This window comes from Microtus oregoni, unplaced genomic scaffold, assembly GCF_018167655.1.
Source record: "Microtus oregoni isolate MIOR12 unplaced genomic scaffold, Mior012 000008F_ref0000371, whole genome shotgun sequence".
In the NCBI taxonomy this organism is placed as follows: domain Eukaryota; kingdom Metazoa; phylum Chordata; class Mammalia; order Rodentia; family Cricetidae; genus Microtus; species Microtus oregoni.
The window spans coordinates 3,105,815-3,127,582 of NW_024543067.1; the positions used below are offsets into that span (position 1 = coordinate 3,105,815).

Below are 21,768 nucleotides of genomic sequence, written 5' to 3' on the forward strand. Positions count from 1 at the left end.
GTCCTCGGAAGCTCCGGCCTCAGACGCCCTCTCGCCCCGAGGCAGAACGGCGGCCTCGGTGCCACCGCGAAATGGGCCCGGCGCCGCGCAGGCTCCGGCGCGCGCCCAAGGGCCCGGCCTCGTTCTGGCTGCCGTGGCCCCGCCGTCCGCGCGGCTCGGCGTGGCACTGGGGGCGGGGAGTCTGATGGGAGACGCGCGCGGCGGCGCCGAGGAGGAGGCGGCGGCTGCAGCCCGGGAGAGGGAGCGGGAGAGGGACTGGGCGCGGGTGGTGGGAGGCGGGGGCCAGGGGGAGGTGCCGCCGCCGCCGCCCGCCCCTTTCCGCTGGGGAGCAGCTGCAGCAGCAGGAGCGGAGCCGGAGCCGCGCAGCCGCCGCCGCCGCCGCCGCCACCACCGCCGGGGGATGTGGCCGGCGTCTGCCCCGAACCGCGCCGCCTCCTGACTTCTCGCCCGCCGTCGCCGTTGCCGCCGCCGCCGAGTCGTGCGGGGCCAGGCCGCGCCCTCCCCGGGCGCCCGGCGGCTCGCATGCCGAGGGGCTCCGGGGCGTAGCTGCGCGCCCGGCGCCGCCTCCGGGCTCCTCCGGCCCCGCCATGGGCTGCTGCAGCTCCGCCTCCGCCGCGCAGGTGAGGGGCTCCCGCCTCCCGGCCGCCCGCCCGGATGCCACCCCGCGCCGTGCGCGCCTGCCGAGCTGTGCCTTGGGCGCCCCTGCGGTGCCCTGCGCCCCTCCGGTCCTCGTCTCCCTCCCCCGCTGCCCGCCGCGCTCCCTCCCCCGCTTTCGCACCTGAGCCGCCCGTCCGGCCCGCCTTGCAGGTAGAGGCGCCCCTGGGCGCCCGCTCTGCCCCCAGGAGACGTCCCTTTCCCTCGTCTTGGGGCCCGCCTGCCTGCTCCCCACCTCCGCGGAGACCCCCCAGTCATCCACAGACTGTTTTCCCGTGTCCCCAGAAGGTGTACCCCAGCTTGGGCTCTTCACCTCTCTTCCACCTTATTCCAGTTTCGGCTCCATTTAATAAGCTTCCCATTTCTCCTGGCCTGCTGTCCCCTCGGCCAGGATCAGGTGCTTCAGTGGGTCCCCGTGCCCTTCCAGGGCCCATTTCACAGATCCCACCTCCTCACTCCCCACCCCATCCCCCCTCTGTGCCTTGACCCCGGGCACCGCGGCCTCTCGGCTCACCGAGGGCCCTGCGGGAGCGCGGGGACTGGGCTGGGAAGGAGATTGGGCACCTGGTGGGTGACGGGAGCGTTACGGAAACTCCCTCTTTGTTGCCAGTGTAACAGGAGGAAGAGGTGCCGAATTTAGTTTTTCTGTGGGCACTGGCTGGATGTTGTCGCTGAGGGCTGAGATGCAGAGATTTCTCCCAGCTGCCACCCTGCCCCCATCCAAATTTCGTTATCCGCCTTCTCCCTTTCCGATCAGAGCCTCTAACCTGGGTGGAAATGTTTGGACAACTGTGTAAGGATCAGATGTAATAGAACTTGACTGCTGGCCACTAATAACTGAGAGGACCTGTTTGTAAATTACCCAATTTAGTGGATTAGTGAGTGTATTTACAAATACGATAAAAAGCAATCAGGAATACTGCATCAAACTGTCTGGTGGTGGTGTATGAAAAATAGGCTCTGACAACGCCTGGGATGTTTCTCCACAGTTTCATTAGCGTAGAATTTAACAGTAGTCTGATTTGTTTGTTTTTTTCTTTGGGTGTGTGTGTGTGTGGGGGGGGGGTGCGTTTGCTTGTAGAAATAAAGGCTGGCTATTTTTTGGCGTAGAAAAACGCTAGTTTGGGGGGAAAATTCCTCTAGGGATGTAGCGTCTGTGACACAGAAGTGTTTGCTGCTAAGTGACTATATATAACTCAGTTTTAAATAACCTGCATACTTGTTCTGAAAAATCTGAGATCTGTCACAGAAATGGCTAGACTTGAGAGAAGGACGTTGATGGCTTATTAGGCATTCTTCCTGTTTGTCCAGTTCTTAGGCTGAGTCGTTTAGTTAAGTAGTTAAACCTTCCTATTCAGTTAGGTTAGCAAAGAAAAGCCATGTGTCTGGTGTTAAGGAAGGCTGGATCAGGGCTTTCGGATTAGCACATAGAGGTGTGGAGAAACATACCTTTCAGCCGGTTAGGAATTTAGGGGCAGGGGGCACATCTATTAATAAGTTTGCATTGTTCATTTAATATTTAAATATAGTTTTCAACAAAAGATGTCTTTCACATTGCCTTTCTTTCCGGAATTGGCTTGCTGTGCACACTCATTTGGTGGGGAAATGCCTTTAAGACAGGAAAGTATTGATAGTTTATGGGTGGCTTGTTCAGTGCATGAAAGATAATTTGGGAGGGCCGGGTTCTGCGCCAGAACTCCACTTTAAACGGGTAATGGTCATGTGGTTGTCTTGCTCTACGTTGTAGTGGTGCAGAATGCAGACACATACCTTCTCTTCCTTTTTCCTCCTCCCAAAGGCACTGTTTTCTGCGTGCCACGTTATACAGAAAAAATTCCTGTCTGAGGGGATTCATTTTTTACCACCTTGGGGATTTCTGTAGCCAATCAGCAGTTGTTAACATGGCTTTGAGTTCAGCTTAGAGACTTAAAGTGTTCAGTGGAGCATGAAGGCAGGTTTTAGGTATAGGGACTGGTCATCATTTTCTTTCTTCTTATTTTAGAATTTTTGAGCATCATTCTTCATTTATGAAGTGTTCTCAATCTGGCTTTTTAACACTCAGCTCAGAACAGCAGGCATTTGGATTGCTCTTGTATGTAGTGTGTTGTGTTGAGATAAAACAGGGGTACAACTTTAAATGTTCTCTGGGTACAGAACTGCAAATTACTGAGCTGATTTTAGGGGTCGTGAATGTATTTTCAGACAGAATATGTTTGATTCTGCTTTCTACTGGGTTGGGAATTTCTTGAGTGTAGAAACTGCTTTTGTTTTCCTCGCTTCCCAGTTACTACAGGGCCTCGCTGTGTCTTACAGAGTGGCTCAGCTGTGGCCATTGAATGGAGTGCATACTCACATTTGAACATTTGGCTAGCAAGTCACGGGTTATGAACTCCCAACTCTGACCTGTGTCATTTCTGTGGTTTGGTGATCTAATCCCACCAGACTGTCCTCTGCTGAACTCAAACCCCAACTTTGTTAAAGTTTACCTCCCTCTCTCACATTTATTACTGTTATATCAATGGTACCACTCGTAAGATGGAGCAAGTTTTTCCCTTCTCTCTTGACACCTGGCCCAGTGTGTCTTTCTTTCAGTTAGTGCAGCGACTGTAACATCTGAAGGCTTGCCTGCAAGCTCTGATGATACCCTGCATAACCTATCAAACTGTCCTACTCAGAGGTATCACCAGTAACTTCGAAGCTAGACTTTATTAGTGTATGTAAAGTACATTTTATTTTCTTGATGGGGTTGGGTGTTGAAGTATAATTTATTCCCCCTCCTTGTCTCTTACTATGTTGTAGATGCTTATAAAAGAGTTTATGGTCTCCTGAACTTTGATCTCTGTAGTTCTGATGCTATTGTATCCCTTTGCCATATCTGGGTATCATAGTTTCCCATCAAAATAATTGTCCTGCTTTAAGAATGAAATTTAAAATGTCATATTCTTTGATGGTATTTCACTGCTAAGGGAATAAATTATTTATAAAATAATCTGTACAGTGGTAGGTACATATATGTACATTATTCATATATATAATATGCATATATTAGTATGTAATAGGTACATATTAACACAGCTCTTGCAGAACTATTTGGGTGATTTTTCTCCGCCTTAATTAGTAACCATTCTGCATTGTTGGAAATTGCTCTAAACAAGCCAGTACATGATACCCTTTGCCTGTGAGTCTTTTTTTTTTTTTTTTTTTTTTAATTTTGGTTTTTAAGACAGGGTTTCTCTGTGGCTTTGGAGCCTGTCCTGGAACTAGCTCTGTAGACAAGGCTGGTCTCGAACTCACAGAGATCCGCATGCCTCTGCCTTCCGAGTGCTGGGATTAAAGGCGTGTGCCACCACCGCCCGGCTCTGTAAGTCTTTTTGAAGGAAGCATCAAAGTAAGATAATCTGGAGTTTCTTTTTACAACACGAATTCTCCCCAAGACTCGTACAGTTTATTCCCATCTCTCCAGAATTCATTTCTTCTGCTATAACCTGACTTAATTTCTATTTTTGTAATGTTAAACTTCAAAGTTCACTTGTAAATCTTCAAATTTATTAAATGTCCTTTCCCATTGACAAGCCAGTGTAAATGATGGAAGTTTGTGAAAGATTGCTTAGCAACTTTCTGTAAGCCTTTGTCGCTAATGGACGGATCATTATTTCTGACAGCAGTGCTTTGGAGGCGAGGGATTTCTCAAGCCTCTAACCTCAGAACTGGAAAGAAAGGAGGAGTTTTCTCTGCTTTATGGGCCTCACTTTAGAAGACCCTTGGGCACCGTCTTGTCCCAAGCCCTTTAAATTGAGGGTGACACATTTAACTGCCATTTTCTAGCATGCTTCCATATTTGGAGAGTGACAGAAAACAGGAGTCATTTGCCATCTGAATATCTTGTAGCAATTTTCTAATGCTGTATTCACATTGGCTCTGTCGAATAAGAAGTCAGGTGATAAAAATGAAATTGAAGGATTAGTGGAATCAGTGACAGAGACAGAGTCGCTCAATTAAAAACGCGCCCTGGGAAGTAAACTTCATTGAGGAGCGAAACGGTCATGCTAAAAAACATGTAAGTCAGGCTGCGCTGGTGGCCAGGCCTGTGATTCAAGCACTCAGAAGACTGGAGGATTCCTGGGAGTTTAGTGACCATGAGAGGAGCTTCCAGGCCAGTCTGAGGGCTATGTAGTAAGCCCTTGCCTCCAGCAAACACACACCCAGTGTGGTAAGACGTTAGTGAATGTTAGAATTGGCTGGGAAATAGTATTGAAATGGTATGCTGTGTTATCTGTTTTCAGAGTCGTTGGCTTGTGTTTATATCCATGGTAATTCAGATTGATTTTGCTTCCATGTTAAAACTGAAGAAACTGAGACTTGGAGGTTAGGAAAATGTCCGGAGTTACATTGACTTCCTGCCGGCATTGTCTGCTTCTTGACTTGTTTGCTTTCCCTGTGTTCACACACATCGTTCCTGAATCCAAAGTCGCTGTGTACTTTTTAATCTGTAAAAAAAAGATCAATTTTGTATGAAAGAATTTCCAAGATAGATTTCTTACTGCTTTGAAACCCCCACAGTTAGGAGCTGGGGAGGACCATCGTGTGATCAAGCAGGGCTTATCCAGTGGGAATGCTTCCAGACTTAGCAGGGTCTAGCCATGCTTTTTGATGTGCAAGCTTTGCCATTTAAAAATGCTACTGACACGGGAAGAATATTAGCTATACAAATTTATTTTGCTCTGGTAATTGGTTCACACTCCCCCTTCCATGCTCCCTCCCCATTAGAATACTAAGGAGATCTTTCAGTTTTGTAGGTTTGGACTGCAGTTCCTAGACTCTTAAGAGATGCCAGACATGAAGCAGCATCACCGTCTTCCTGTTCTGTTGATCTGAACTCCAGCTCAGAATCATGAGGTTGTCAGGTCAGGGACCTAGGTTATGGGGTGGCTGGGGCCCTTGCTGTTGATTCTTAGTATCTTAATTAATCTCAACCTTGACTACGCATTAGGATCACTGGAGAAGTTTAAAATTGTTGATGCCTGGGGCTCACTCTTGGAGAGTCTAGTTTAAGTGGTTCAGTAGTACTGAAAAGACCCCACTGGTGATTGAGACAATCACCTTTGTCCGGGCAGTTTCATCTCCAGTGAGTTCAATTACAGCCTGTGAGGACAGTTCCCAGACTGGATCATTAAATTGAAACAAGTCCCTGCTGACCCATCGCCAGCGACTGATTGACACTAGAACATTGTGTAGATACTCAGCGCACATGTCTAAAACCCAAGTTGGCCTCCAGATTTATCTTCTTCCCCTGTTTCAGTGTATCTGGTTCACTGAGTGCTACCAGTAGTCGTGGGACTAGGAAGTCTGAGTCATGAAGGGAGACTCTTCTGTTCTTCCAAGCCTGCCACCACATCTTGCCTTCTTGGATGACTGCCAGCCTCCTAGCTAAGCATCATCTCCACCCAGTACCTTGTATCCTTTCTGGCTTCAGTCTCTTCTTTCTCCATATTGCAGCCTTAATAGTCTTTGAAAAGTCTAAACTGATTGGCTGTGTTCCTCTCCTACTTAAAGTTATGTAGTGGTTCTGATGACTGGGGCCAAAGACGAGATTCTCCTAGCATCACTGAGATGGACTGGTTCCCTCTGCACCTCTGTTCCAGCCTCCCCTCCCTCGGTGTTTCAGCGTCCTGAGTTCTTCAGGCAGTCTTCCAGGGCTTTCCCACACGTGTTCACTTGTTAGAAGGCTCCCTGCTTTTCCGTCTTTATGGCCTTGGACTGGCTACTTTCAATTGCATCCTGAAATTCACTTCATGGAAGATTTTTCTGATCCTCTAAAGTAGGCCAGGTCTCCTCTTTAAACTCCCCATGGCCTTGCATTTTTCTCTTGGAACACGTAATAGCATAAGCATATAGGTCTAGTTACAATTGATGTCTAGACTGTGAGTCTGCCTACCATAACCTACGGATAGAGCCTGACCTGCTAACCTGTGTTTCTATGACTTGCAAGCTGAGAATGGTGTTTACATAGTTGATGAGAAGATTGAGACAAATATGGCTGAGGCAAACAAACAGGAAAGAATATTGTTTCATGAGAAGTGTATGAAATTTGGGTGTCTTTGCTCTAAAGTTAGGTTTCGTTAAGCCACAGCCACCTTTCCTGTCTGCTGTACTATGCAGTGGTCCAGGAGAGTAGTTCTCCGAGACCTTACTGCTCACAAGCACCGGGATGAAGTCTGGGTCCTTTGCGTGCAGTGTTTGCTGACCCTTGTTCTGTCCTGGGCTGAGGAGGGGATGATCTTGTCTGCTCTGTGTGTTCCTGCTGGGCTCTGCTTAGCTGACACTGATTCATGTAGGTTCTTGGGAAGTATTTTCCTTCCTCCTAATGGTGTGGATGAGCTACTTTCCTAACTCTCCTGTTTCCAAGTTCAATGTGGACTTTTTCCCTTAAGGATAAAGTCTTTAGAGGAATTCTCAACAGATTTCAGTCAGATCCTTAGGTAGCCTCAGGTGAACTGTGGCTCATGTTTTTCAACATGGTGTTTTCTCTTTTGTTATTTTTTTTTTGTTTTACTTATTTGAAGTAGGACATGCCTTTTCTTTTTTAAAGGAGAGTGGCATTTTCCGGTATATTTTATTATACTTAATCAGGGAACGTCGACTTTTTCATCCTTGCTGTATGGGCTTATTATTAATTTCATAGTATTTTCAGCATAGGTATTAGTTCAGATTAAGACTTTACAAACATTTGATTAACTGCTGAAATTATTTACGTTCCAAACCATATTATTACTCCTGTTAGGTGCTCACCACAACCAGACAGGCATTTATTTAGAAGTGAAGTTCTTAAGACATTTATTCTCATTTCTGTATGTGTTAATGTGTGTGAGTACACATGTATGTGTCGACAGTCTGGTGTTCTTCCTTATGCTGCCTTTTTGTTAGGCATGGTCTCTTACTGGCCTGGAATTCACTCATGGGAACGGCTGTTTGGGGAGCCAGCCCATGGCATCAGCTTCTATTTTGCTGGGTATAGTGCCACCCTTGGCTTTTCCACTGGGCTTGAGGGGTTGAACTTGGCTCTTCCTGCTGGCAAGGCAAGCACCTTAGTGACTGAGCTATCTCCCTATCCCATAGTCTTATGTTTAAGGTTGCCAGATACCAAAAAATGTTAAGCACAAAAGTTATCTCTGGGTACATTTGTATAATGTCAAGGAAAGAAAATAGCAAGAAGACGGGAAAATTGAAAAGAGGTGGCTGCTTCAAGCTGTTTAAGTACCAGTGACGGAGCTACATGCTTTACTTTGTAGTGTTGTGGTAACGTGAGCAAGATTCCTCATTACAAGTCACTTAGGGTGTTGCAGCCAGAAGAAGAAAATGGCAAATCACCCTTGAATCCAAATACTGGAAACATTAAACAAAATTTATTCTTTCCTCTTCAGTCCTGGGGTGGGGGCAGGGTCCCAGGGAGTTTGCTCGGTGACTCCATGATGACTCAAGTGGCAGGGATACTCCTTCTCTCCTTGTTTCTGTTCCCTCTCTTCTGTCCCTCCCCTCCCTTCCTTCCCTCCCTTCCCTCCCACCTGACTTCAGACTCAGGCAGCTGTCTCAGCCTGGAGGTTAGGCTGTGAGCGACCACACCCAGCTCTTTCTTCTGCAGTCTTCAGGGAGGAGCCTTTCCTCGCTTAGCCCCTATTCTGATCTGTGTCTTCCTGATGGACTTTTCTAACAATCTCTGCTGGTTTTCCTTGGATGGGAATCACAGAAGGCGGCTATAATCCTCATCCCTGATAGCAGGGTGAAAGCAAAGACTAGTAGTTTGGTCCAGTCTGCAGCCTGCACGCCCCAAGATAACTGTGAATGGGGCCCAACACAAAATGGTAATTGCAGAACAGAATGCATTTTGAGAGTTTTTCACTTATTTTATTTTTTTGTGACAATTGTGCTGTGCTGCAGTGTGAACTTTGTAGATGGTGATCACTTGTTGCGGCGTCAGAAGGTCGGACACACCTGGTGCACTAACCAGAATCTCTCTCTAAGTCAGGTAGGGTAGGACAGCCAGCTACAAGTGGGAGGGCCCTGTGGCCCTGGGACTGCTGCCTCAGGGTAGCCCCGGGAGTCCAGCAGGGCAGCTAGGAGCGCTGCCATTTTCTTCTGTTTGTGAAATCACACTTACTTAGTTTTCCTAACTTTTTCATGTAGCTCCAGTACAAACCTTTTACAGTCCCTAGTTTTGAGTCTCACTAAAGTGACCCCCACTCTCCCCACCAGCCAGGGCTGTAGCCACTGCTCAAACCTCAGCCCCTTTCTTTCTCCTCCTCCATGCCCACAGCCCCTTTCTCTGACTGACAAAAGGACAGCTTCAGAGAAAGAACTTCTGAGGTTGGAGTATGGTTAAGTAGTTAATTAACATTCCTCCAAGAGTGGTCCCAGGGGAGTCTGGGAGTTCAGAGAGCCTCTTCCATTCCAGCCTCCCACTCTTTTCCTTTCTACCTCTTCTGGACTCTTCCATCTGTGGTGCCTGGTGCTCTTTACCTCTGTCTGCTTGGCATTCAGTTTTGCTCTTTAACTTCCCCTTTCTGTTTCTCCCCAGCACTACCTGATGTCCTCCACAGCTGTGGTGTGCAGTAGGCCAGAAGGGTGGAGCCAGGAGTCAGGCAGCGGCTCTGTTTTAGTTTTGTCCTTCACCTGCTTAACTTTGGCTCTTTTTTTTTTTTTTAAGCAGTGAAAATGAAGATTCACATTGTTTAGAATATCCCTGATAGAAGGTGGTCTCTCTTTGCATGCCAGACACAGCTCTGTAATAGTTTTGGAAGTGGAAGTTAACAGCTAATATGTAAAAACGTTCAATTTCGTTAGTACTAAGGCTAACGGAGGGGCACCCCTCTATGCCGGTGACCTTGATAAAAGTTAACAGAATAATATTAATTGCCTCTGTGGTTTTGACTCAAATAGACGTTATCGATTTGCTGAATAAATTGGAGTAACCCTCTTGGGGTACTGCTTGACAGCCTACAGTAAAAGCCATGTTAAAAATTGTTGACCTCCTCTAGTGAAGTACAGTCATCTGACGTGCAGGGATGCTTCCGTGATGACCTTATTTGTTTACTTATTGTGGGTGGGTGGATGACTATGGAGTCAGACTGCTGATCAAACTATACAAATAATAAAAATGTTCCAGAAGTTTCCATATTAATGTAAACTGATAAGTTCTATCCCCCGTGCTCCCACTAGAAAGACAGCCTTGGATTTACGTTTTAGAAGACTGACCCTGAATCCAACACTGTCCCTGTGTTAGGGGGACAAGTGCTGGAATGACGGATGGCAGTCACAGCAGAGGCCAAGCTGGGCCTAGGAGCTTAGGGAGTGAGGAGGTGGGGGTAGAGTGGTTGGCTTCCTGGACATTCGTCGCTCTTCGCCTCCCTTCACTTGGAAGGAGTGAGACCTTAGAGCAGGGCGAAGGAAGAACCAGCAGTGGAAAAAGGATAGCTTGGTCCAGCAAGGAGAGGCATGAACTGCTGCATTTCAGTATGGGAAGGAGTTCTGACCAGGGAGGCGAGAAGAGATGCCAAGGGAGGCTGTTCACCTTTGAATGGACGGGAAATGAGCAGCCATGGGGCATTTAAAGATAACAGTGTATCTGTGCGGATGGGACAATGATGCCAGACAGGGCAGGGGCCCCAGAGGAAGCAGAAGAGACCTTGTAAGTAAGAAAGGCTCTCCTGCCTGGATGTGGGCATCAAGGGTAGAGCAGGGACAGGACAGATGTTTTGGGTGGTGATCAGATCTCCTATGCAGTGGGAGAAGGCTGTTGAGATTGACAGACGTGGGAATTGATAGGGCGAGTGAGTGGGGAGAGGAAGGAGAGCCGAATTTTGAATTAGTAGAGGTGATTCTTGGGTGCCTCCAGCTAGTGCAGTCTCTCAACTGAAGATCACAGATGGGTTTGGGGACATGCTTACACCACGGGCAGGAGGAACTTCAAGTATGAATGGTCGCCAAGGGGCAGGGGAAGCTACTGTTATAATGACTTGGGGAGGAAGGGCTTATTTTGGGCGATGTTTTGGGAGATACAGAGAATTGTATAAGAAGGCATGAAGCCTGGGGCAGCTAGCTCCCTTTTGCCAGAAACGTGAGGCAACAGCTTGTTCACATCTTGACAGATCCAGAAGCAGAGATCTCAGTCTGGAAACAAGGTTATCTCTAACCCTCAAAGGCCCACCCTAGTGGCTCGCCCTCAAAGACCAGACTCTGCCAGACAGGCTCCACAGCCTTTCAGAATAGCGTGGGCCAGGGCTTCAGGTCGGTTAGCCTGTGGGAACCATTTCAGAACTAAACCATAATAGGCACTAAATCGGAGCAGGCAGCTATGCAGATTGCCAGTGCCCACTGGCTGCTGATTGAAGGTTAGACATTTTCTGTGGTAGTCTCAGATCTAAAGTGGCTGCCTGAGTTATCCCCAGCTTAGAGATGAAACAGGTCCAAACATATTGCACAGCTTCCTCACTGCCACCCAGCAGTTTAAAACCAAATTAGTTCTGAGGATGTCCCTGTTGCTTCATCTTCTCCCTTGGTGTCTATTACGAACTGCTACATTTGGGTGGTGAGATGGCTGTAGCTTAGATGTGTCCTTTTTGTTATGTGAGCTCAGAGATGACATGTGCTGTTTATTCTTTTTAACTGGGGAGAGGGCACTGAGAGCAGGTAAAGGGACTGATTGCATGAACAGTATCCTGCAACCCACATGTGTGAGGAGAGAACAGCCTACTGTAGATCGGCTTCTGGCCTTCAGTCATGCTGTGCCATGGGGCTCCCCAATAAATAGAATTAATTTTTAAAAGTGCATATTGGTTAGTGTATAAAAACTTGGAGCAGGGTTGATGTAAGTGGTTTTTAGAAAACTTGAGATTCAGTGGTGGCATGTCCTCCTGGACCTTTCTGTATTTTGCTCTGAGAACTTAGGTCTTTCTCTAACTTAGGTCTACTTTCTTGAAAGTATAATTGTTAATGTGATCTTGTCTTTCCTGACGGATGACTAGAGGGACACACACACAGAGACACAGAAACACACAGAGTGTGTGTATTTTCTGCCTTATTGCTTTGCTGGTGTTTTGAGACAGTTGCAGACAGTTCAATCAGGTTTTATTAGGAAGGTTTGGAATAGTTGAAGAGGACACTTCATTTTAAAAGTGAGTGTGATTTTAGTTTTGGGGTACTTTAAACCCTTTAAACACACAGTTTAACCTGAGAAAGTGAGCCATGACCAGGTGGAAACATTTGTTTCTCTTTAGTTGCTAACAAGACACAGAGGCCGAGACTCCTGGTGCTGCCACTTAATGGTTAGCTCTTGCCAGGTCGTGTTGTCCCATGCTCTGTCGTCTCACTTAACAATATACAAATTACAGAAAGCTTGATGGCTCCCTGAAGCACCTGCTCCCCGAGGTGTCTGCAGTCGGAGAAGCTGAGAACTCCATACCCCTTTTGCTTTCTTCTTGCCCCACCTTGAGAAGCCATAGTACATGGTAACATATTCAGAAGTCATTTCCCTACCCTCACTCCCACATCCAGAAGAGAATTTGCTTCCCTGGCCTTCGCTGGACTGATCTATCCTATAAATATCTTTGTTTACATCATCCACCCTGTATCTCTCCTGTCTGCTGCATGGATATGTTAGGTTACTGGTCATCAAATGGAACATTGTGAAGACTTAGTCATTGTTAGGAGTGGCATAAATGGAAGTGTACCTGGTGTCCACGCTTCACCTGTGACAGTTTCTAGTTCTGACTGGACTGCCGCTAATTCAAAGAAAGTTAGCCCATGGGTTCCCCCACCCCTCGCACACACCTCAGACAGGGCTTCTCTTTGTAGCCTTGAATGTCCTGGAACTTGCTCTGTAGACCAGGCTGTTCTGTAACTCGAAGATATCCTCTTGCCTCTGCCTCATGAGTGCTAGGATTAAAGAAAGGAATTTACCACTACCGCCTGGCTTCACATGGAGTTTTTCTACAGAAATCAAACAATGCCTGGGGCTAACCAAGTTAGCACTGAGGTAGCCATGAATTTTATATCATGTCTACTAATGAGTTTGGTTCAGGCTTTGCATAAGTTCTTTAGGCTACAGAGAACTCACAGCTTCCTGTCTCAGCAGCAGCTCTTTTTCCACTTATTAGAGACTTTTGTTTCATGGGCTGAGCTTATGTCCTTGTAACTTTATCATTGGCCCTGGTTTTGTACCTGTTAGTCACATAAAATGAAAACCTGAAATCATCCTTTAATGTTTGCCAAGTTTTATGTGTCTGCCTCTCTGTATTTTAATTGTAAAAACCTGTTATATTAAAAAAAAAGTCATGCTTCTAGAGCCTTTGTTCTGGACTCATTTTTCTTCATGCTCTGTTTAAAATATTATTATATATTATATATATTATTTTATATGTATGTTATATATTTGTAAGAGCTATTTATACACATATTTAGAGCACTAACCATTTCTAGTACTTGTCATTTATTTTTTTTTAATTTATTATTTTTAATTATGTGTATATGTGTGTTTCTGTGGGTAGGTATGTGCAGGTGCCCAGGGAAGCTAGATAGATAAAGGTATCCTGAAGCTGGAGTTACAGGCAGTTGTGAGCCACCTGATGTGGGTACTAGGAATAGAACTCAGGTCCCCTGTGTTCCTGGCTGTTGAGCCATCTCTCTGAGTACTTACCATTTGAAACAACAAAAAAGTGCCTACTACCACTCTGCCAGCCCCTGTCTTCTGTCCTGAGGCCATCATTCTAAATCACTGGGTCAGTTCTTTCTCTTTTCTCTATCTCTAGCACACTCGTGTGCCTGGCACCTCTTTCTTCAGTTTTCAGCATCTGTCTCTGCTCTGGAGGATGAAGATAGAGCTCTTCCAGCCCTAGGCATTGTTTCTGCCCTGTACACTCTTCCTGTGGGCATCCTTGTTCTGCTACAGAGGGGTGTGACTTTGGATTCATGGTCAGTCCTTACACTGTGACTAAGTAAACGCTCTCAGCTGAATCATGGAGTATCTTATGGTTTGCTGTCCTTGGGGTTAAAGTTCTGTTCTGTTCTTGTTCTGCTATATGCTTGGTTTTCTTTGCACTTATGTTTAATTTTTTTCTAAATGTTCACCTAGTTGACTGAAGGCATTGTCTAAGCTCCAGATTTAAGGCTCTTTCTGTTCAAGTTCCTTTGCAACATTTCCCATTAAAGTGATACATTGAAAATATTGCTCACCCACTGTTGTTTCTGGACCTGTCTGTCTCTTTAGTATAGTAGATGTTAACATCTGGTATATATGTATTTAGAATTGCTCGCTGTGTACTCTAGGCTGGCCTTGAACTCACAATCCAACCCAGCTTCCAGAGTAACTGGGATTATAGGCATGTACCACCATGCCTCTATTACTATATGAACTTTATCTTTAATGGCTAAGTTTGGCTTGAAGTCTGCTGGATAAGAAGATAGTTACTACATGTTTGCATAGAATGTCATTTCCTATTTATACCTTCACTGTGTGTGTGTGTGTGTGTGTGTGTGTGTGTGTGTCTGTGTCTGTGTTTCCCAGTAAGGTGAGTTTCTTGAACAATTAGTTGGACCTTGGTTCTTAATTCACACAGCTCACATGTATCCTTTAATTGGGAAGTTGTGACTGTTTACATTTAGAGCTGTTAATGAAGGATATGTACTAATTTGTCCCTTATTTATCTTAAAGCTCTACTGGTTTACTGGTGATAGTACTGGATTCTTTCCTAATTCTTATTTGTTTATTTTTTTACTAAGGCTTATTCTTAATAAAAGCAGAATTTTTAGTAACTTGTATTTTTCTTAAATTTTTTGACACAAGGTCTCCTCTTTTTAAAATTACTCTTCTCTGTGTGTATATCTCTGTGTGTGCATTTATGTGCACCGCATTTATGTAGTTGTCCTCAGGGGATCAGATTTCCTGGAGCTGGAGTTATGGGGGTCTGTGAGCTGTCTGATGTAGGTGCTGAGAACTAAACCCAGGTCCTCTAAAATATCAATGAGTGCTCTTAACTGCTGAACTAAGTCTCTAGCTCTTTTTTTATTCTCTTATATTCCTAATATTTGAGTGGATATAAAATTCTAGGTTGGAAGCTATTTTCATATATTAAAAACAATGTGGTATTGGGGAGTTCACACCTAGGTCCTTACACCTGCAAAGCAGGAACTCTATCACTGATCTGCAGTCCAGTCCAGTCTTTCACGCAGAATCGTATGTATTATTTCATATTTTAGAGGTTATGGCGCCAAGATTCCATAGTAAACAAATGAGCTGGAATTGTGGTGCAAAATTTTGTTATTTTTATTCTTCAAGTGCCATGAGTTCCACTTACGATTGATGAATGGCCTGCTGGCTAATTGGGAAAAAAATAAAAATTGTCAAAGTGGGCCTTCCCATCTGCTCAGAGAGGAAAGGAAGTCCCAGCCTCTGGAGTTCCCTGTGGTCTGCACTGTAAGAAGGTTGCAGAAGGAAGATGTCATTTCACCTTCCTACAGTAGAACCAACTCACGATGTTTGAATCTTATATTTTCAGCAGCGACACTGTCAAAGCCCCTATTTCATATTTTCCTCTGAAGTTCTGGGAATTGAGCACAGGGCTTCTTTCGGGCATGCTCCATCCCTGAGCTGGGTGCCCAGAACCAACAGTGACATTACCATTCCCCAAGGGGATCGCGTGTTTGGCATAGACTCTTGGCTGGTCATTGTGCGTAGGGTAAGAGTTACTAAAACAACTTCCTGAGGTGGATACTGTTGCTCCATTAGTGGAGGATGGATATCACTGCTTATTTTTTTAGTATAGTTCATGTGGACTCTGGAGATGAATGAATGGGCTTTGTGTTATTCTTACTAACGTGTGTGAGCTCTGTTTTTCTTGGAATTTGGATTGAACAGGTGCCTGCTGGTTTGGAAAAAGAGTCTATATGTAAACCCTAGGCTCATATGCCATTTCATGGTAGATGATTTGTGTCAAATTGTGTCTGAATGATACATTCATTTAAACAGGAATCTTGGGTCTCAGAATCCATTATGGGCCAATGCCAGTCTCTCTCCCTGCAGTCCTGGAGCGTGAGAGGCACGCTGCTGTGTCTTCTTACTGCTTTGGGGAGTTGCTCTCCTGGTATTTGGTTTTTTCTTCAGGAGCATGTGACTGTTTTGGTGGTTGTTTTGAGAAATGTGTTATAGCAACTTTTTTGCTTTGAAAGCTCCCCAGGGATCAAATAGCATTTCCAAGTTCTATGAAACCCTCAGTCCTGTGGTTTCCAGTTTTCTGTCTGTGTAGACCCACGACAATGGCTAGTTCTCATGACTTCTCTCGTGTATTTGGTATATGTCATTGTGCTTAAAGCCGCAGTGGAGTAGGAATACCAGCGATGGGTTAAGAAGGGCCAAGGTTGTGTCTCTGTAAGACCTGCTTTGGCAGGTTCCTCAGCCTTCCTTAGGGAAGCCGACTTCTGTTTTGCCGGGCCCTTCTCTTAAGCTGTGTAAGCTTCTCCTTTTCTCTTTCTCCTTCTATTTTGTCTAGCGATTTATCATTTCTTTTAGCATTGTATTTAAAATTCTGGATTTTGCCCTCATTTTACTCATCTGCGCTGCCTCTCTCTCTCTCTCTCTCTCTCTCTCTCTCTCTCTCTCTCCCCACCCTCTCTGTTTTTAAACTAAGGACTGTTCTGGGGGCATGGTGGCCTCTTTGGGAAAGCATCTGCTCTCGGTCCTCACTGCCTTAATTACTCTGTCCTCATTTAGACATTTTTTCATTTTACCCAAACAGCCTCTGATGAGTCAGCTCATATCCTTTCCTCGCAGGGAACCTTTATCTGTCGTCCACACTGATCTTCAAGCGAGATCTCACGTCTAGAGTTAGCAGTATCCAGTTCTGTTCTGTAGGGCGGACGTCGTCAGTGTAGCCCCAGAGTGGACACAGTACTAAACACTTCCATGCTTGTCAAGTGTTTTCTTTGCTGTGTAAGGGCTGTGTAAGGGCTGTGTAAGGGCTGTGTATTTGGTGTGTATCATGGCCTTCCTCACAAACGTTACAGATAAGGAGATCAGGCACACACAGGCTAAACGAATTGTTCTGAGGTCCCAAGGTAGCTCCCTTGTCATAGAGCTAGGATCGACTAACAGGTTGCCAGGCTTCAAACTGTGCTCTTTGTGCCATGCCTTCCTTGGGATGTGCAGAAATTCTCTGCACGTCCACTTCAGACTTTTTCTTCTAACAACCAGGAAAATAAGAATTAGTCTGTTTTTCTCTGGATATGAGGTCTCTGCCGATAGTCACTTGCTGCCCCTCAACCCACTATCATAGGTCCGGGTTGTGTGTGTTAATAGCTTAGTTGTCCTGGTTCTTAAAGTGCTTGAACAGAGTAGCAACACAGATGTATTCATTTGTTATTTATATATGAGGGAGGAGGAAGAGGATCAACAGAAGGAAATTAGAGTCATGTGGGTCCATGGAAGGGATGAACATCCCCAGTGGGAGGAGTTGGGATGGCACCAGGAGCCATCATCTTCCTGAGACTCGACAAAGGGATTGATGTTGGAAGGAAGATGAAATTCAGAGTTTGGACTTTGGAGATTGGAGTTCAAGTTCTCTTGAGTGCTCATGAGTCAAGAAACCCTGGGAATTAGTAATGTTTCTGGCGTTTCCTCGTTTAGTAGCACACAATCCTAAGCGTTGATTAGAAGGCTTCAAAGCAAAGCAAAACAAAAACAACTGCACGTGAGTCCTTTAGCATTGGATCTAGGGTGTTAAACACCCAGGAAGTATGAGTCAGAATAATTTTATGAATGAGGAAGACAACTGAGGAAGCTTGGGGCTAGTTGTTGACTTTGTGGTTCTGGCACTTACCGTGTTGTACAGCGTGGGCTCTGCCTTAGAAAGCAGATGAGAACTGTGGCTTCAGTACATCTCTTCTCCCACCTTTCTCTTCTTTAAATAGTGGGGGAGCCATTAGAGCTTTTCTTGTTTACTAGTTTTATTTTAGCAGTAGCGATGTGTTCTAGGTCAATCTCAGGAAAATTCAGTAACAGCGGGGCAAGTGGAGTAGAGATGAATGGTAGGGTCAGGGCTTCGGCTGGTGATGCATTTGATAGGAGAGAACCGTTCAGGGTCCATACAGGTGAAAGAGGTGGAGATGGAGACCGAACAAGAGTGTAAAAGCTTGCATGACCAGAAGTAGCCTCCCATTGTTTCAGCTCTAGACACATTAATACCCAGAGGAATTGCTTCATCAGATTATAAAATCTTTGTATTCACTTTATTAAGTTTGAAAAACAAACTAGTTCCTCATGATTTGAGCAAATAGAGACAATTTGTATATTTTAACTTCCCTTCAGAGCCAGTATGGTGGCTTCTAGCACTTGGGAGGCTGAGGCAGGAGGATTGCCCAGAATTTGAGGTCAGCTTTGACTACAGAGTGAGTTCCAAGTCACTGTGAGTTAGAGTGAGACTCTGTCCCAAACACAGCAATGCAAAGCAGAGTTGGTGGACTGGTTCTGCAGGTGAAGTCACTTGGAACGCTCCTTCCGACCTCCACACCAAGGCTTGGGTGTGCGCCACTTTAATAGTAATAAATTCATTGAGATACTCTAATAAAAAATCTCTTCCAAATTTAGAATGTCCAAATTTAGAAACACCCAGTATTCAGTTTAAATAATGGTTCACTCTAAGGTCCAGGCATGTGTAATTGCTGATGTAATTTTGAGGCAGTTTCCCCTTATTTGTGCTAGAGTGGGTCTATATTTTGTTGAGAGAGAGAGAAGTGGAAGATCTTGTTTTCCAGATGTCTGTTTTTGGCAGTTTATACATTGAGAAACCGTGTTTCCTGTGTCCTTAATTTGGACTAAAGACTTTAAATGAATCGATTCTTATGACACTGGCTTTCCTTCAATGCTCCACCTTCAGAATTTTATTTTGGCTTTAGGATTAAGAATCTATTTTAGCTTTTATTTCCAAATAGTTGAGTATATATTGAGAAACAGTGAATGCAGTGTTCCTGTGTGTATCTTCCATCTAGCTTCTTCTAATCATTGCATTTCCCACGGCTGCAGAGGGTTTTCTGGAACTAAGAAATTGATGTTGGTGTACCCCCATTCACTGGACTGGTCTGGAATTTGCAGTGTAGCCCAGGCTGACCTTCTTCAGGAGCCCTGACTTCCTGAAAGCTGGCATTGCAAGGGTGTGCACCACGCAGATGTTTGATCCCTTAATAACAACTCAAACAGATTTGTGATATTATGATTTCAAACTAATAAACCCATTTAGAAAATAATTAATAATAAACTTGTTTTCTACAGAAGCACAAAGTTAAGTCATCCCCACCGCCAGGCAAACTTAGGGATCTTGGTCTGGTCATAGTACGTTGCTTACTAAACAGAAGCAAAGTGACATTCGCAGGAATACCATGGTCTGCAGCTATAAGGTTGGTTACCAGGCATCCCAAAGCTCTGGCATTTGCTCAGAGATGTTGTCACTCTCTGCTTTTAGCTTGGCTGTGAAAAGGGGTCTTGTGTGATGTCCGGGATTCTGAGCACTTTGCAAAGTTGAGTGCGTGTCAGACGTTTTAGGAGAGCGCTAAGCTTGTGATCCATCTTCAGAGTGTCATGGATATTGACTTTGTGTAGGGCAGATTTTGCTTTCAGCTCTTGCATTTTGTTCATGAAAATGTGAGCAATGCCAGTGTGATAAGTGCTTGTTAATTCAGCCCTGTCCCTGGGGGCTGTGCCTCAGAGGCAAACAGACAGTAAAAGGGTGACAGATCTTATCAAAATTAGTGACCTTTAGAAACTGACTTCTGGGGAAGCTCTGGTTTTTACATTCTGGGAATCCATTAAGACTGTGGGAAGCACAATTTCCAGTTATTTGTTCACATGTCCACTGTGAATCCCAGCTCTGCTCCTTCCTCGGTCCTATCCAGAGCATGCCTATTGCCCCCACCCCCAGCAGCTTCAGTGTGGTGTGCTCAGATGTCTTGTCATATCATGGAAGAACAATCTTGTGAGTCACCAGGGGGTCTGACAAGTCGAGCCACTCAAAGCCCTTTAATTCCAAGTGTGCTTGATCTGCAAAAGCAGCGCCATAAATCTCTTGAACAAGTTTTCACAACTTAGCTGCATGTCTGCAGTAAAATAAAGGCTGTGTCTCCGCTCCATCTTCCTCCTTGTTCTTGCTGTGCTTGTGATGGTTAAGGTGATAGCCTCAAGAGTCGCAGCCGTGAGCTGTCAGCTCTGTCATCCTCCCAGACAGTGAGCCTGATTCATTCATGCAATGAGGAGAAACTGAGCATCTGTATGTGCTAGGAACCATTTTACATACTGGCACACAGCACAGAATGCCGAGCTGATTTTCCAGACTAAACTAGATCTGTGACTAGGTAAGGATTGTTTAGCTGATAAAGATCTGCACTGCTGTGGAGAAATGTGAGGTGGGGAAGAGGATAAGAGGTGACTGTGTGTGTGTGTGTGTGTGTTTGTGTGTGTGTGTGTGTGTGTGCACGCATACAGTAGGGTGTTCAGGAAAAGCCTCCCTAAGATGAAAGAGACAAAGTAGGTTGATCCGGGAAAGGAAGGACCGTGAGCCATAATCGAGGATGTGGAACCATTTTTGAGAGGGAGAAAGGGCAAGACAGCCAGAGTGGCTGGACAGCTGGAGGGAAGGGAGTAGGTCAGAGATAGTGGGTGCCAGGGATCTAGGATGCTGTGCATCAGTATAAAAACACCTTTTTATGGCTGGAGAGATGTCTCGGTGGTGAGAGCTGTGACTGCACTTTCAGAGGTCTCTGGTTTGGTTCCCAGCATCCACACTGGGTGTTTCAAAACCGCCTCTAACTAACTCTGTCTCCTGGGAATCTGGGGCAGTCTTCTAGCTTCTGCAGGTACCTGCATGCACTTGGCACACATATACGTGAAACTAAATCTTAAGACCATAGCAGCAGCATCCTCTCTCTGAGGGAGGCAGGGAGGAGTCCGCAGGAACAGCATGCCTCCACTCTGGAAACTAGTATTGAAGGGTCAAGGGTAGATGCGCCTGGAGCAAGTATTCAGAGATCTAGGCAAGAGGATGGTGACTCACCAGCTGGGTAGCGGTGCTCAGCTGGTGGGAATGGTCAGTTTTCATCATCGGTAGAAGCTGGCATCACTAGCATTTCCTGATGGATGTGGGATGATGGGAGAAAGCTGCAATGAGGTGTCTGACCCTGTGAGGAGGTGGGATCGCTATTTACCTGCTGGAGGAGGTTGTTGTGAGTGCACTGTGCAGGAAGGTGGCAGGGATTTGGTGTGACAGACATGACTGTAGAGGCTGAGTGGGGATGTCTTCAGTTGTTGACTGCACCCCAGTCATTTACACGTCCCTTCCCTTCCCTTCAGCTTCTCTGATTGAAGAGGTAAGCTTTTCAGTGTTTGAATCAAGTGTATTAAGTTTGTTGGTGGCAGGTTCTTATATCTTTCACCTAACTGGCTTAGAAAATTTATATAATATGTAAAAATATAAATATATAAATACAAATCAGTATATTATGTACCATTAATTTTTATTATCTGTCTGTCTCTCTGTTTAACTACCTACCTACCTTCTGATATCAAACAGACTATCCTATAGTAAGGATACATTAGTGGCATTAGTCCAAATTTGTTCTGTGAGGGATACAAATGTTTCTGCTGCCATACTGTGTAGACAAACCTGGAATAATTCCATATGGGCAGAATCAGGCACTTGAAAATAGGATTAGGACAGAATACTAAAAACCAAGAAAGCTTAGGCAAATAGTCCACTAAATGCTAAAAAACAAAACAAACCAGTACCATTAATTACACCTGTTCATGTTTACTTTAGGATCACACTTGGGAAAGTCTGCGTAATCTCACATACTGGGGTCCTGTGTTTTTTGAGAAGGAAGTCTTGCTTTCAGTACATACTATTTTCATGAGAGGTACAGGGCTGATCTAATGCAGAGTCTGTTAATTGATATGTGGAAAGGCCTGGGCATCTTTGTCTGCATCTGCAACCGATAATGAAAAGAAATCAATGGTTTGAAGCCACCAAGTTAGTCACCACTTGGGCTATAGTAAGTCACTTCTGTAGGACAGCACCCCACCTCCTA

The 21,768-nt window shown here is 45.3% G+C and overlaps 1 protein-coding gene across 3 annotated transcripts in view; it reads left to right on the forward strand.

Moving 5' to 3' along the window:
* The first annotated feature begins 212 nt into the window (after positions 1–212).
* Slc44a1 (solute carrier family 44 member 1) overlaps positions 213–21,768 on the forward strand; it is a 157,280-nt gene continuing 135,724 nt past the window's right edge. For 2 of the 3 annotated variants that reach the window (XM_041656921.1, XM_041656920.1), the window contains exon 1: positions 256–620. In XM_041656921.1, the coding sequence (XP_041512855.1) occupies positions 588–620 (33 nt within the window). In that variant the 5' untranslated portion in view covers positions 256–587. Of the gene's footprint in view, positions 621–21,768 lie in introns of all 3 variants that reach the window. The other variant, XM_041656922.1, reaches the window with a different exon arrangement.